This window comes from Phoxinus phoxinus, assembly GCF_949152265.1.
Source record: "Phoxinus phoxinus genome assembly, chromosome: 18".
In the NCBI taxonomy this organism is placed as follows: Eukaryota; Metazoa; Chordata; class Actinopteri; order Cypriniformes; family Leuciscidae; genus Phoxinus; species Phoxinus phoxinus.
Window position 1 is genome coordinate 1,107,305 of NC_136893.1, and position 13,987 is coordinate 1,121,291.

The 13,987-nt window shown below is 44.5% G+C and overlaps 1 protein-coding gene across 1 annotated transcript in view; it reads left to right on the forward strand.

Annotated features, from left to right (window-relative positions):
- col24a1 (collagen type XXIV alpha 1 chain) overlaps window positions 1-13,987 on the forward strand; it is a 126,587-nt gene that overhangs the window by 22,235 nt on the left and 90,365 nt on the right. Inside the window, exons 4-5 of the mRNA XM_079588826.1 lie at window positions 1,190-1,243; window positions 8,167-8,220. Coding sequence (XP_079444952.1) covers window positions 1,190-1,243; window positions 8,167-8,220 — 108 coding nt within the window. The remainder of the gene's footprint in view (window positions 1-1,189; window positions 1,244-8,166; window positions 8,221-13,987) is intronic.

Genomic DNA, 13,987 nt, shown 5'->3' on the forward strand with positions numbered 1-13,987 from the left:
ACGTTGGCTACACATCACTCATGGCCGTCTGAGCTGCTCTGCTTTAGATAGTTAGCAGATGCACAGTTGTTGCAAACACTAAAGTTTATTCCTCTACTGTCTCCAACTGTTGGCAAACATCACGATTGTAGCGCTTCTACCTGTGGACACACTTGCACAGAGGGAATAAACTGCTGTTGGTATCATATTGCTTTAGTTGAACAGACTCTCTTATTGTTCCTTCTGCTCAACAAGCCAGGTAAATCTCGCTCTTTAAACTTTACCATCATCCAAACAGTGTGAGTTTTTAACGGTCTTTTACAAGACTGTTTAACAGAGCGTTGTAAGCGGTTCAGGGTTGTTTAGTTAGCGCTGCTCGAGGCGAGTCAGTCCTCTGGATAAAGAGCATCAGTGCTGGTTAATGGAAGCTATTTCTGTATATGTATGGAGTTATATTGTTATGTAGTTTAGCGCTGTGTGACGAGACACTGTGTCAGTCTCTTGGTTTCTGTTTTTGATTGCCATGGAAACATCATTGGTCAAAAACCCTGCAGCACATTTCTGTTTATTAAACATAAAAACTATCCATCCATCCACCCATCCATCCACTCATCCATCCATTTATCCATCCACCCATCCATCCACCCATCCATCCATCCATTTATCCACCCATCCATCCATCCATCCATCCATCCACCCATCCATCCACCCATCCACCCATCCACCCATCCATCCATCCATTTATCCATCCACCCATCCATCCATCCATCCATCCATCCATCCATCCATCCATCCATCCATCCATCCATCCATCCATCCATCCATCCATCCATCCATCCATCCATCCATCCATCCATCCATCCATCCATCCATCCACTCATCCATCCAAAAGCGCTCACCTTCACTTGTGTTGGACTTGTGTTTAATATTTTTCCATGTTTTCACACCGTATGTACAGTCATCTCAGATCTCTAACCACGAAGCCGCTCATCTCTCAGTAATCCCTCCATAACTTACATCGCTGGCATTCATTAATCTGTGTATGGTTTGAGCTTTGATTCGTGGAGCTGAAGGCTAGCGAGTGTTTCTCTCAGACGGCAAAGCGGGAGTCAGAGACACGCTGTTCCAATTACACTGTCTTTCTTGTGATGTTAAGAAACAATTGTTCATGAGTTGATCTCTCTTTCTGCTCATCTGTGTTTCTCTGCAGGGTCCCGCCGGCCCCCCCGGTCTCCCCGGACCCCCTGGACAGAGAGGACCGCGGGTACGTTATAGCGGATCAATGTTGGGTTACGAATTCATGCTACAACTGTCAGTCTCGCTCACTTTGTTTCCTTTATGAAAACAATTAGATAACATGAGGGGCCCTATCTCACACCCAGCGCAATTGACTTTGTACAGCGACGCATGTCTCATTCCTATTCTGCACCCGCGCACAGCGGACTCTTCCCTCCACAGACGCACGTCGGTAAATTAGGGAATGAACTTGCGCTCGGGGGGGCGGTTCAGTGAAAAGAGGAGTGTGTTCCGGCGCAAACGTTCCCTGGTGCTATTCTGCAGTTTCAGAAAACAACTCCTCCACTGACCAGGAGAAACCGAGTCTAAAGACAGCGGCGCCGCGCGTTAGTCATGTGCTATTTTAAGGGCGAGTGCTTGGCCATTATGTAGCGCGTGAACAACACACACACTTTGATTCTCTAATATAAACACATGCAGCAGATTTTTTTGTTGCAAATCATACATTATTACAAGGAAAAATATTAACACACGAGGGAAATCATTGTTGTGTCCGTGAAGATGTGAAAAAATAGCCATAAATATATCTCACACATTTACCCAAATTATTATACGCCTGTTTAACCGAAGCTAATGTGTGTGTTTCTCCATCATCCTCTTACAATGTCACTTCTCTGTGTTTTATGGCCCTGACGAGAGCGTTCGTCTCCTCGGCTGTGAACCGCTCCTGGCGTGCGCCGGCAAACCCGCCGTTATAATAGCAATCCGCCGTTATAATAGCAATCCGCCGTTATAATAGCAATCCGCCGTTATAATAGCGATCCGCCGTTATAATAGCGATCCGCCGTTATAATAGCGATCCGCCGTTATAATAGCAATCCGCCGTTATAATAGCAATCCGCCGTTATAATAGCGATCCGCCGTTATAATAGCGATCCGCCGTTATAATAGCGATCCACCGTTATAATAGCAATCCGCCGTTATAATAGCAATCCGCCGTTATAATAGCAATCCGCCGTTATAATAGCGATCCGCCGTTATAATAGCGATCCGCCGTTATAATAGCGATCCGCCGTTATAATAGCAATCCGCCGTTATAATAGCGATCTGCCGTTATAATAGCAATCCGCCGTTATAATAGCACGTTATAATAGCGATCCGCCGTTATAATAGCGATCCGCCGTTATAATAGCAATCCGCCGTTATAATAGCAATCCGCCGTTATAATAGCAATCCGCCGTTATAATAGCAATCCGCCGTTATAATAGCAATCCGCCGTTATAATAGCAATCCGCCGTTATAATAGCAATCCGCCGTTATAATAGCAATCCGCCGTTATAATAGCGATCCGCCGTTATAATAGCGATCCGCCGTTATAATAGCGATCCGCCGTTATAATAGCGATCCGCCGTTATAATAGCGATCCGCCGTTATAATAGCAATCCGCCGTTATAATAGCGATCCGCCGTTATAATAGCGATCCGCCGTTATAATAGCGATCCGCCGTTATAATAGCAATCCGCCGCTATAATAGCGATCCGCCGTTATAATAGCAATCCGCCGTTATAATAGCAATCCGCCGTTATAATAGCAATCCGCCGTTATAATAGCAATCCGCCGTTATAATAGCAATCCGCCGTTATAATAGCGATCCGCCGTTATAATAGCGATCCGCCGTTATAATAGCAATCCGCCGTTATAATAGCAATCCGCCGTTATAATAGCGATCCGCCGTTATAATAGCGATCCACCTTTATAATAGCAATCCGCCGTTATAATAGCAATCCGCCGTTATAACAGCGATCCGCCGTTATAATAGCAATCCGCCGTTATAATAGCAATCCGCCGCAATCCGCCATTTTAGATTTGCGTCGGGATCCGCCCACAAAGTTACTTTAGGACCCCCTTGAAAACGAGATGATGCATCTCAAGGGGTTTATCCTAATAAAATAAATTTGTACAATACTTGCGTTTCGCGTTTGACACTTCCATTTCATATCGTTAAAATAGGGCCCAAGACTTTCCAAAGTTGTTGTAGCTGATATAATGTTTTCTATATCAGTGTCAGTGTTTCTGAACTCCTGAACTCCATTGTAGTCTCGAGTTTCTTCCCGGAATGAACACGTCACAATATTCCTCATTATAATAATTAATACTCAGAATAAAGGGGCGGGGCCTGGTTGAGTTAGTTAGTAGTGTGTTAAACTGGTGTTTATGGTGCGGGACATTTCCCAAACACACTTGAATGTTGATTATTTTCCTCATATTCTCCATTGTTGCGGCTCCTCTCTTCCCAGTTTGTCAGTAACGCTCTGGAGTGTGTTTCCCGGTCAACGCCGTAACTCGCTGCTTAACTATCATAGTGCGATGTGTCGTTGAAGAAATCAACTAGCGAGTCACGACTATTTCCCGAAACCGGATTGTCGCAAATTGGTAATTTAACCACGTTGGTTAATTATGTCACGCATGTGGTGGAGTAATAACTACTGTTAATGAAACTGTTTGAGATCGAATTAATGCTAGATGTTGTGCTATAAATTACAGACATCTGAGGAATTTTTCTAATTTTTCTCAGTTATTTTGCTGTATTTCCAGATTCAATCATAGACTCGTTCTTACTACACTTTAAATCTCTTGACAAATAAAAGACGTAAATTACATTTGTATGTATTCTGAATAAAAGATATAGATTGCACTGAATGTCATCTTGCTTATTTTGCTCAAGATCAGGATTTATTGAGTCCACATGTCATGCAAACGAGAAACTCTGCTTCTAACCACATGTCGAGATCTGTCGCTCACACACGACTCTGCGATGCTGTTTGCGAATGTTCGTTGTAACGATGGTTGCGGAAAACACGGACTCGTTAAAATGCTGACAACGACGGAACTTGCGAAGATATTTGGCTAACAATGCTTTCTGGAAATGCACCCTTGTTTACTTCCTGTCTCTATGAAGCCCCTCCTCCTGAAAAGCACACTGTGCTCTGATTGGTCGGCTGGAGTAGTTGTGATTGGTCGAGCGCTTCGAGTGTGTTTGGGAAATGTCCCGCCCCTTACCATAACCGCCAGTTTAACACACTACTGACTAACTCAACCAGGCCCCGCCCCTTTATTCTGCGCATTAATTATTATAATGAGGAATATTGTGACGTGTTCGTTCCCGGAAGAAACTCGAGACTACAATGGAGGCGTTTCAGGAGTTCAGAAACACTGACACTGATATAGAGAAGAACTCTCATGCTCAACAACAACATTACTCACAGGGTTCCTACGGGGTTTGGAAAAGTATGGAAAAGTATGGAATTTGATTTGAGTAATTTCCAGGTCTGGAAAAGTATGGAAAAAAGAAAGCAGAGTATGGAAAAATATTTGCATTTCCAGGCTATTGCCCCTGTTTAGTTTTCTATTATAGAAAATCTAATGAATTTAAAATAATAATAAAAAAAATGCTGTGCATTCACGAGTTCACTTCACACACATATATGAAATCAGATACAGTAATTTATCCCCCCTTTGACTGGGATAGAAAACCAGCCAAGAGTGAGCTGATGGGGTGGTGGAGGGATGCTCTGAAACTGTCATGATGGGACACAGGTGATACCGGCTTAAATCCACTTTTTGGGGTGAAAACACTGACATGCCTAAGACTTTTGCACAGTAGTGTATATGATAAACTTTTTTGTGCCCTCGAGAAACTATTCACATGTGCACGTGAATTGTTTTGCATGCTTGCACATTACAATTTATAGTTTTATATATAACCTATGTCTACTGACACTCCAGCAGAATATATCAATAACTGGCTTAAAATAATTTTTGCGGGGTGAAAATCCTAATTTTGCTTTGGAGGTCTCCTACAAAAAACGCTTTCATTTTGTCATAATATACATTGCACATCACCACATTTTTCATGATTCTCACACAGGTTCGATGATTCTGGGCCCTATCTTGCACCCAGCGCAATTGACTTTGAACACCGACGCATGTATCATTCCTATTCTGCACCCGCGCACAGCGGACTTTTCCCTCCACAGACGCAGGTCGGTAAATTAGGGAATGAACTTGTGCTCACGGGGGCGGTTCAGCGCAAAGAGGAGGCGTGTTCCGGCGCAAAACTTCCCTGGTGCTATTTTCCAGTTTTAGAAAGCAATTGCGCCACTGACCAGGAAAAACCCAGTCCAAAGACAGTGGCGCGTTGCGCGTTAGTCATATGGTGTTTTAAGGGCGCGTGCTTGGCCATAATGTAGTGTGTTAACGCGCATCCACTTTGATTCTCTAATATAAACAGATGCAGCAGTTTTCATTTGTGCAAATCATAGCTACATTATTACAAGGAAAAATATTAACACACGAGGGAAATCATTGTTGTGTCCATGAAGATGTGAAAAAGATCTATCTAGATAAAAAAGAAAAATCTAGATTAGGCTACACATTTACCCAAATTATACGCCTGTTTAACCGAAGCTAATTTGGGTGGGTTTCTCCCATCATCCCCAATGTCAGTTCTCTGTTTTACGGTCCTGACGAGAACGTCGGTCTCATCGGCTGTGAACTGCTCCTGGCGTGCGCTGGCAAATCCGCCGTTATAATAGCAATCCGCCGTGGAACAAGCGCGCCGGCTCTTAAAGGGAATGTGAGAGGACGCTCTGATTGGTTTATTTCACGTTACGCCCAAACCACACCTATGAATAATGAAGCGACTTCAGACACACACATTTTAGATTTGCGCCAGGCGCAAGAGTCGTTTATCCCGCCGGGAAAATAGCAACAGCGCCGGGATCCGCCCACAAAGTTACTTGCGTTTTGCGTTTGACACTTGCGTTTCAGATCGTTAAAATAGGGCCCTCAGTCTCTTTAAATCCCTCCTTGTCACGAGCCTACTCTGCTGTGATCGGTCTACCACTTACAGTGCTTATCGGAAGCCCACACCACTACTAAACCTACCCTAACCTACCCATGCGTATCCTATGCACGTAAAAACTAATTCTCGCGTATAAATTGCACGGTAAAAACACAGTAGGTGCTAGGGACGCATTTAGTGTGACCGGGTTGGTTCCCCAGTGACGTGTAGCCGTCACGGAAGTGGGATTCAAATTCCTGATGACTCGTTTTAAGTGGTTCAAAGTCGATTCTTTCTTTTTAGAAACAATAACTTAATTTATTGCGTGCTCTTTCATTTTCATACCTTTGCAGAGAGCTGCATTACACATTGCATGAAAGGGAATATTTGAAAAACCGTAATAGGGGCACTTTTAATATGGTCTGAAAATCTATAGAGAAGATTTGAAATTTGAGTCTGGAAAAGTATGGAATTTTGAAATGGAAAATGTGTAGGAACCCTGTACTCACTAAAAGCAAAAGACATGCTTCTTGTGTGACTCAAGAATCATTTTATATTAGTTTCTCTTTAAACACGCGTCTTGAGTCGCACACACGGCTGCTGTCAGTGATGTCACTCAGGAAGTGATTGATGGTTTATCTCAGACGCCGTCTGTCAGGATCATTCCTGATCATCTGAGACTCTGTTAACTCAAGACTGACTCAATAGCTGTTCAGAAACACTAACAGAGATCATTTACTCACTGACTTTCTTCCACGAAACACAAGAGCAGATCTTTAGTGACGTTCGTGCTGTCCTTACAGAGAAAGGGAATTGGGACTCGGGTTATAAATTGGGAATTGTTCCTAATAGCAGTTCTTGAATGTGTGCATTGTTCGTCTGATGCAGATTGAACATTAAAGTCGAATTTAACTCGATAGCAATCAATAATTGAAGTGGTTTAAATATTTAAAAATGTACATATATCTTATGTGGAAGTCACAGGATCCGAGTGCAGTGCCAGACACCACACGTCATCAGTGCGTTTCGCGAGGCTATGCAGAGTTGTAGACAGACGTCAGTCACAGAGCGCCACAAACAAGCAGCCGCCGCCTTTACAGTTCCTCCTAAACTGAAGCAGCGACTTCTGCTGCGTACGCCATGTCGTAACCGTAATTACAAGATGGCAACCCGTGACGTTCTCAGACTGGGGTTTATGCATTTCAATGTCAACACTATCAACACTATCACTATGTGTGTGTGTGTGTGTGTGTGTGTGTGTGTGTGTGTGTGTGTGTGTGTGTGTGTGTGTGTGTGTTCGCGCGTGTGTGTGTTCGTGTGTGTTCGTGTGTGTTTGCGCGTGTGTTCGTGTGTGTTTGCGCGTGTGTGTGTGTGTTCGTGTGTGTTCGCGCGTGTGTGTGTTCGTGTGTGTTTGTGCGTGTGTGTGTGTGTGTGTGTGTGTGTGTGTGCATGTGTGTGTGTGTTCGCGTGTGTGTGTGTGTGTGTGTGTGTGTGTGTGTTTGTATGTGTGTGTGATCGTGTGTTTTGGACGAGGCTTTGAAGGCTCTCTGGATGGAGGGTGTGATCTAATGCTGTCAAAGCTAATTGCTATTGCTAGCCTCTCTGAAATTACCTACTCTACCTTTAACTTGACTGCAAAATTGGAATATATCATAAAACATTTGCGAATAAAGCAGCGTTTCCATCGCATGTGTTCAAGAGAACAAAATCATCACTTCCTGGGAAATTTGCTATAAATATGAGTATAAAACTGTAAGTTTCTGCAATCGGCTCTTTCTCTCCATCATAAACGAGTGTCGAGCGTCAGAGAAACACAGTAACCGCCGTCGTGTTCTCCTGCGTCCGGATGCTGGTGTTCGGGAACACACTCGTGTGTGTGAGACGCTTCTGGAGGGAATTACATACATTCTGATCACACACTTCGACTCCGGCGTTTCAGAAACACCAAACCAACATTAGAGACGCTGCGACGCCATTGGTCCGCTGGTTACTCCAGTTATCCAATCACAGCCGACGCTGAGGCACACATGAAAACGTGTTTTAATCGCACTCATCTGATATTGATGAATGTCTGACTCTATATAAGCGACTCTGTTTGTGTCTCTCAGGGTCCGTCTGGTCCTCACGGGAGCCCCGGGCCGCCCGGTTTACCTGGTCCGAAGGTAAGTTTACGTTTTCTGGCTCTTTACACATTCTCTTCCCGCCACACTGACGGATTTGATGGATTTTTGTGTCAGGATAATATCCTCCGGCCGGATCGCAGTGTTGTTACATTACAGCGCATTGGCCGTCCGCTAGACGCTCGTTCACTGCCATTCCTCGTGTTCAAACTCGCCACCTTTCAAAGCTTGAATAGTTCTTCTTTCCGTAATGTGTGTGTGTGTGTGTGTGTGTGTGTGTGTGTGTGTGTGTGTGTGACGTGGAGGATTTGGACAACACTGGAAAGAGCCGTTGGGGAGACACTGACAGATTGATCTGCTGAAAGATGAGAGGAAAATGTGTATATATAGCCACGACATTAAGAGCCTGTTAAATGAAGGTGTGTGTGTGTGTGTGTGTGTGTGTGTGTGTGTGTGAGAGAGTGTGTGTGTGTGTGTGAGAGAGAGAGAGAGAGAGAGTGTGTGTGTGTGTGTGAGAGAGAGAGAGAGAGAGAGAGAGAGAGTGTGTGTTTGTGTGTGCGTGTATGTGTGTGTGTGTGTGTGTGTGTGTATTTTAGTATTTTTTTTGTAATTTTGTCGTTTTTGCTATTTAATAACATTTTTAAATAGTTTTCATGTATTTTTATTTTATTTTATTAATATTTTCATTTTCACATTTTTTTAAAAACGTTATTTAGTAAAACAAACATTTCAATTTTTTTTTCTTTTTTTTCTTTTATTAATTTATTTCTGGTTAGTAGTTTTGGTGCTAGGTTCAAACCCCTCACGGGTTCATCCGTGAAATATTACTATTATTATATACTGTGATAAAGATAATAAACTCACTGAAGGTTATCCCAGCAGGACTGAACCTGTGGGACGGGACGCGAAAGTCGTGGAAAAGAAAACGTGTGTGTGAGAGAGTGTGTGTGTGAGAGTGTGTGTGTGAGAGTGTGTGTGTGGGAGAGAGAGAGAGAGAGAGAGAGAGAGAGTGTGTGTGTGTGTGTGTGTGTGTGTGTGTGTGTGTGTGTGTGTGTGTGTGTGTGTGTGTGTGTGTGTGTGTGTGTGTGTGTGTGTGTGTGTGTGTGTGTGTGTGTGTGTACAGGTCCAACAGGTGTGTGTCAGTGTGAATCTTCAACACTGTAGATGATTTTCATGTGAAACATATTGAAAAATATGACAAAATAAGCAATTGCCTTTCATCAGAGCTTGCACTGCTATAGAGCTGGTAAGTCCCGCCCCTTCCGCTAACCCCGCTGGACATCTTGGTTGAAAAATCGTCAATGTTTTGTTGAATGAAAAATTGAATTTTTCGTGTAAAGAATGCTACAATTTAGCGGGTAAAATTTTCATACGGTTAGACTTTGTGTGAGAGCACTACAACTCTTCGCTGCTTTCGACGCGTTTGATATACGTCACCACCACACAGCTCTAGCACACGGATCCCGCTAAACATGCCTGTGTCTTTGGTGCACTGTTTTGTTTGAATGGTGACATTTGGGTACAAAACACACAGGCATCTCGATCTAATTCCTTAGATTATCGCACCGTGATTTGTGGAGGGTCGGTGACGTCACATATGCGACGTGTAGTCTTTCTCGTTATGTCTATTCCACAACTGCTAGCCAAAGAATCATACAATATACTGTCAAACTCGTTACATGGGAAATTATATAAAAAATTCACAGACAACATACGTTCACATTCATGGCACAATTCAAACGGGATCAGAAAATAATCATTTTCTCTCATTCACTTGCATTGACGCTTTTTCAACCTAGAGGTCCACTTGGAGTTTTACGGATGGGCGGGACTTACCAGCTCTATAGTAATCAGACAGACAGCGAGATGACCGAGTCCCTGCATGCTTTATAATGTCCCAGCAGGAAGTGATGCGGCTCGTAAAGCCTGAGCGCTGGAGGTTAATGCTCTGTGGATGTGGTGTGTGTTCGACAGCAGACGTCTGCGGCTCCTCAAACACACTGAGAGGAACTGCTGCTCACACACACACACACACACACACACACACACACACACACACACACACACACACACACACACACACACACACACACACACACACACACACACACACACACACACACACACACTCTTCACCACACACACACACAGACACACACACACACACACTCTTCACCACACACACACACACACACACACACACTCTTCACCACACACACACACACACACACACACACACACACACAGACACACACACACACACACTCTTCACCACACACACACACACACACACACACACACACACACACACACACACACACACACACACACACACTCTTCACCACACACACACACACACACACACACACACACACACACACACACACACACACACTCTTCACCACACACACACACACACACACACACACACACACACACACACACACACACACACACACAGACACACACACACACACACACACACACACACACACACACACTCTTCACCACACACACACTCTTCACCACACACACACACACACAGATGCTCAGATGTTGCTCGTTCACAGACGCCGGCAAATATCAAGTTTTAAGCGTAAACTCACTTCAGTTTGATGCAATGCTAAACATGAACATCAGTGTTTTGCAGTGTTGATTGCAGACTTTAGTATATTGTCGAATCTGAGCACATTTTGAGACTCTGAGATCTCATCTTAAGCTCTAAAGATGATGGATAAAATATGCATTAAAATAAAATAAAAATGTCTTATTTTATTCTATATTTTATCATTTATATCACTGATGATGTGGTCAGTGCAATAATCAATATTGTAATTAATGTAATTATATATATATATATAGGATTCGTTAAAGGATTCGGTCTCTCTAAACCTCGCCTTTCTGAGAGCTGCTCTGCTGTGATTGGTCAGATGGCCCAGTCTGTTGTGATTGGTCTGCTCTGCTCTGATTGGTCAGATGGCCCAGTCTGTTGTGATTGGTCTACTCTGCTCTGATTGGTCAGATGGCCCAGTCTGTTGTGATTGGTCTGCTCTGCTCTGATTGGTCAGATGGCCCAGTCTGTTGTGATTGGTCTACTCTGCTCTGATTGGTCAGATGGCCCAGTCTGCTGTGATTGGTCTACTCTGCTCTGATTGGTCAGATGGCCCAGTCTGTTGTGATTGGTCTGCTCTGCTCTGATTGGTCAGATGGCCCAGTCTGTTGTGATTGGTCTACTCTGCTCTGATTGGTCAGATGGCCCAGTCTGTTGTGATTGGTCTGCTCTGCTCTGATTGGTCAGATGGCCCAGTCTGTTGTGATTGGTCTACTCTGCTCTGATTGGTCAGATGGCCCAGTCTGTTGTGATTGGTCTGCTCTGCTCTGATTGGTCAGATGGCCCAGTCTGTTGTGATTGGTCTACTCTGCTCTGATTGGTCAGACGGCCCAGTCTGTTGTGATTGGTCTACTCTGCTCTGATTGGTCAGAACACCCAGTCTGTTGTGATTGGTCTACTCTGCTCTGATTGGTCAGATGGCTCAGTCTGTTGTGATTGGTCTACTCTGCTCTGATTGGTCAGATGGCTCAGTCTGTTGTGATTGGTCTACTCTGCTCTGATTGGTCAGATGGCTCAGTCTGTTGTGATTGGCCTACTCTGCTCTGATTGGTCAGATGGCCCAGTCTGTTGTGATTGGTCTACTCTGCTCTGATTGGTCAGATGGCTCAGTCTGTTGTGATTGGTCTACTCTGCTCTGATTGGTCAGATGGCTCAGTCTGTTGTGATTGGTCTACTCTGCTCTGATTGGTCAGATGGCTCAGTCTGTTGTGATTGGTCTACTCTGCTCTGATTGGTCAGATGGCTCAGTCTGTTGTGATTGGTCTACTCTCCTCTGATTGGTCAGATGGCTCAGTCTGTTGTGATTGGTCTACTCTGCTCTGATTGGTCAGATGGCTCAGTCTGTTGTGATTGGTCTACTCTGCTCTGATTGGTCAGATGGCTCAGTCTGTTGTGATTGGTCTACTCTGCTCTGATTGGTCAGATGGCCCAGTCTGTTGTGATTGGTCTACTCTGCTCTGATTGGTCAAATGGCTCAGTCTGTTGTGATTGGTCTACTCTGCTCTGATTGGTCAGATGGCTCAGTCTGTTGTGATTGGTCTACTCTGCTCTGATTGGTCAGAAGACCCAGTCTGTTGTGATTGGTCTACTCTGCTCTGATTGGTCAGATGGCCCAGTCTGTTGTGATTGGTCTACTCTGCTCTGATTGGTCAGATGGCTCAGTCTGTTGTGATTGGTCTTCTCTGCTCTGATTGGTCAGATGGCCCAGTCTGTTGTGATTGGTCTACTCTGCTCTGATTGGTCAGATGGCCCAGTCTGTTGTGATTGGTCTACTCTGCTCTGATTGGTCAGACGGCCCAGTCTGTTGTGATTGGTCTGCTCTGCTGTGATTGGTCAGATGGCCCAGTCTGTTGTGATTGGTCTACTCTGCTCTGATTGGTCAGAAGACCCAGTCTGTTGTGATTGGTCTGCTCTGCTGTGATTGGTCAGATGGCCCAGTCTGTTGTGATTGGTCTACTCTGCTTTGATTGGTCAGATGGCCCAGTCTGTTGTGATTGGTCTACTCTGCTCTGATTGGTCAGATGGCCCAGTCTGTTGTGATTGGTCTACTCTGCTCTGATTGGTCAGATGGCCCAGTCTGTTGTGATTGGTCTACTCTGCTCTGATTGGTCAGACGGCCCAGTCTGTTGTGATTGGTCTACTCTGCTCTGATTGGTCAGATGGCCCAGTCTGTTATGATTGGTCTACTCTGCTCTGATTGGTCAGATGGCTTAGTCTGTTGTGATTGGTCAGAAAGCAAACGCTCATTATCATATCTGAATCTCAGTGATACGAACAGTAACGATGGCGTGGGTTTTACCGTAACGATCTCATCAAAGTGGATTTGCTTTGTCAGCAGAAAACAGCGTCTTCTCCACATGAACAACACGAACCAAACCAGTCTCAGATACACGACAGTGATTGAGGGCGGAGTTAAGAGACGCTGTTCAGCCAATCAAGACTCGTTTCGGGCAGTTCAGAATCACTTCTTTCTTTTAGGAGACAAAAACTGATCTGTGAAACTTTGCAGACCTTTTCTATTTACAAACAGCTTTAATACAGACTACATGAAAGGTCATATTTGGAAAAAGCATAATAACGTTCTAAATACGCCGATCTGATTTTCCCATCAAGCTTTAGGACAAAGTGTTCATCTCTCTGTCCAGTGGGTGTTCTTCAGAGATGTCCTGAGTGGGCAGAGGAGACGGAGACGCTGGAAACTGTGAAGCATCTCGGCTCAGCCCACAGATTAGTCATGCGCATCCGCTGGGATTCCAGAGACACAAGCCGGAGCTGTAGCGCTTTGTCCTTTACATCCCTCTTGAAGACTTTCGGGATGAGGTCGCGAGAGACATGAGATGCTGTGAGAGGTCTTGTTCTCATGAATGCAGCTCATCTGCTGATGTGTGGTTCCTCCGTGTAAAGACAGCAGATCGTGGCAGGATCTGCTTTAGTAGCGTTGTGTTTCGAGGCGTCTCGTGTTGACTGGCAGCGATCGTGTTTCCGTCAATCTGCTCGTTTCAAGATGAATTGACGTAATAAAGCTCGCATTCAGGCCTGAGAGGGTTTGGAGATGTTTGACTGACATGCTAAAGTTATCCCCTGACAAGAGACTTTTCTTCCAGTGAACTTCCAGTGACTCCCATTGGATTTAAATGCAATTAAAATGCCATTTGTAGTACGAAAAAAGCACAAGATTGTACAGTGTGTTGAATCCAC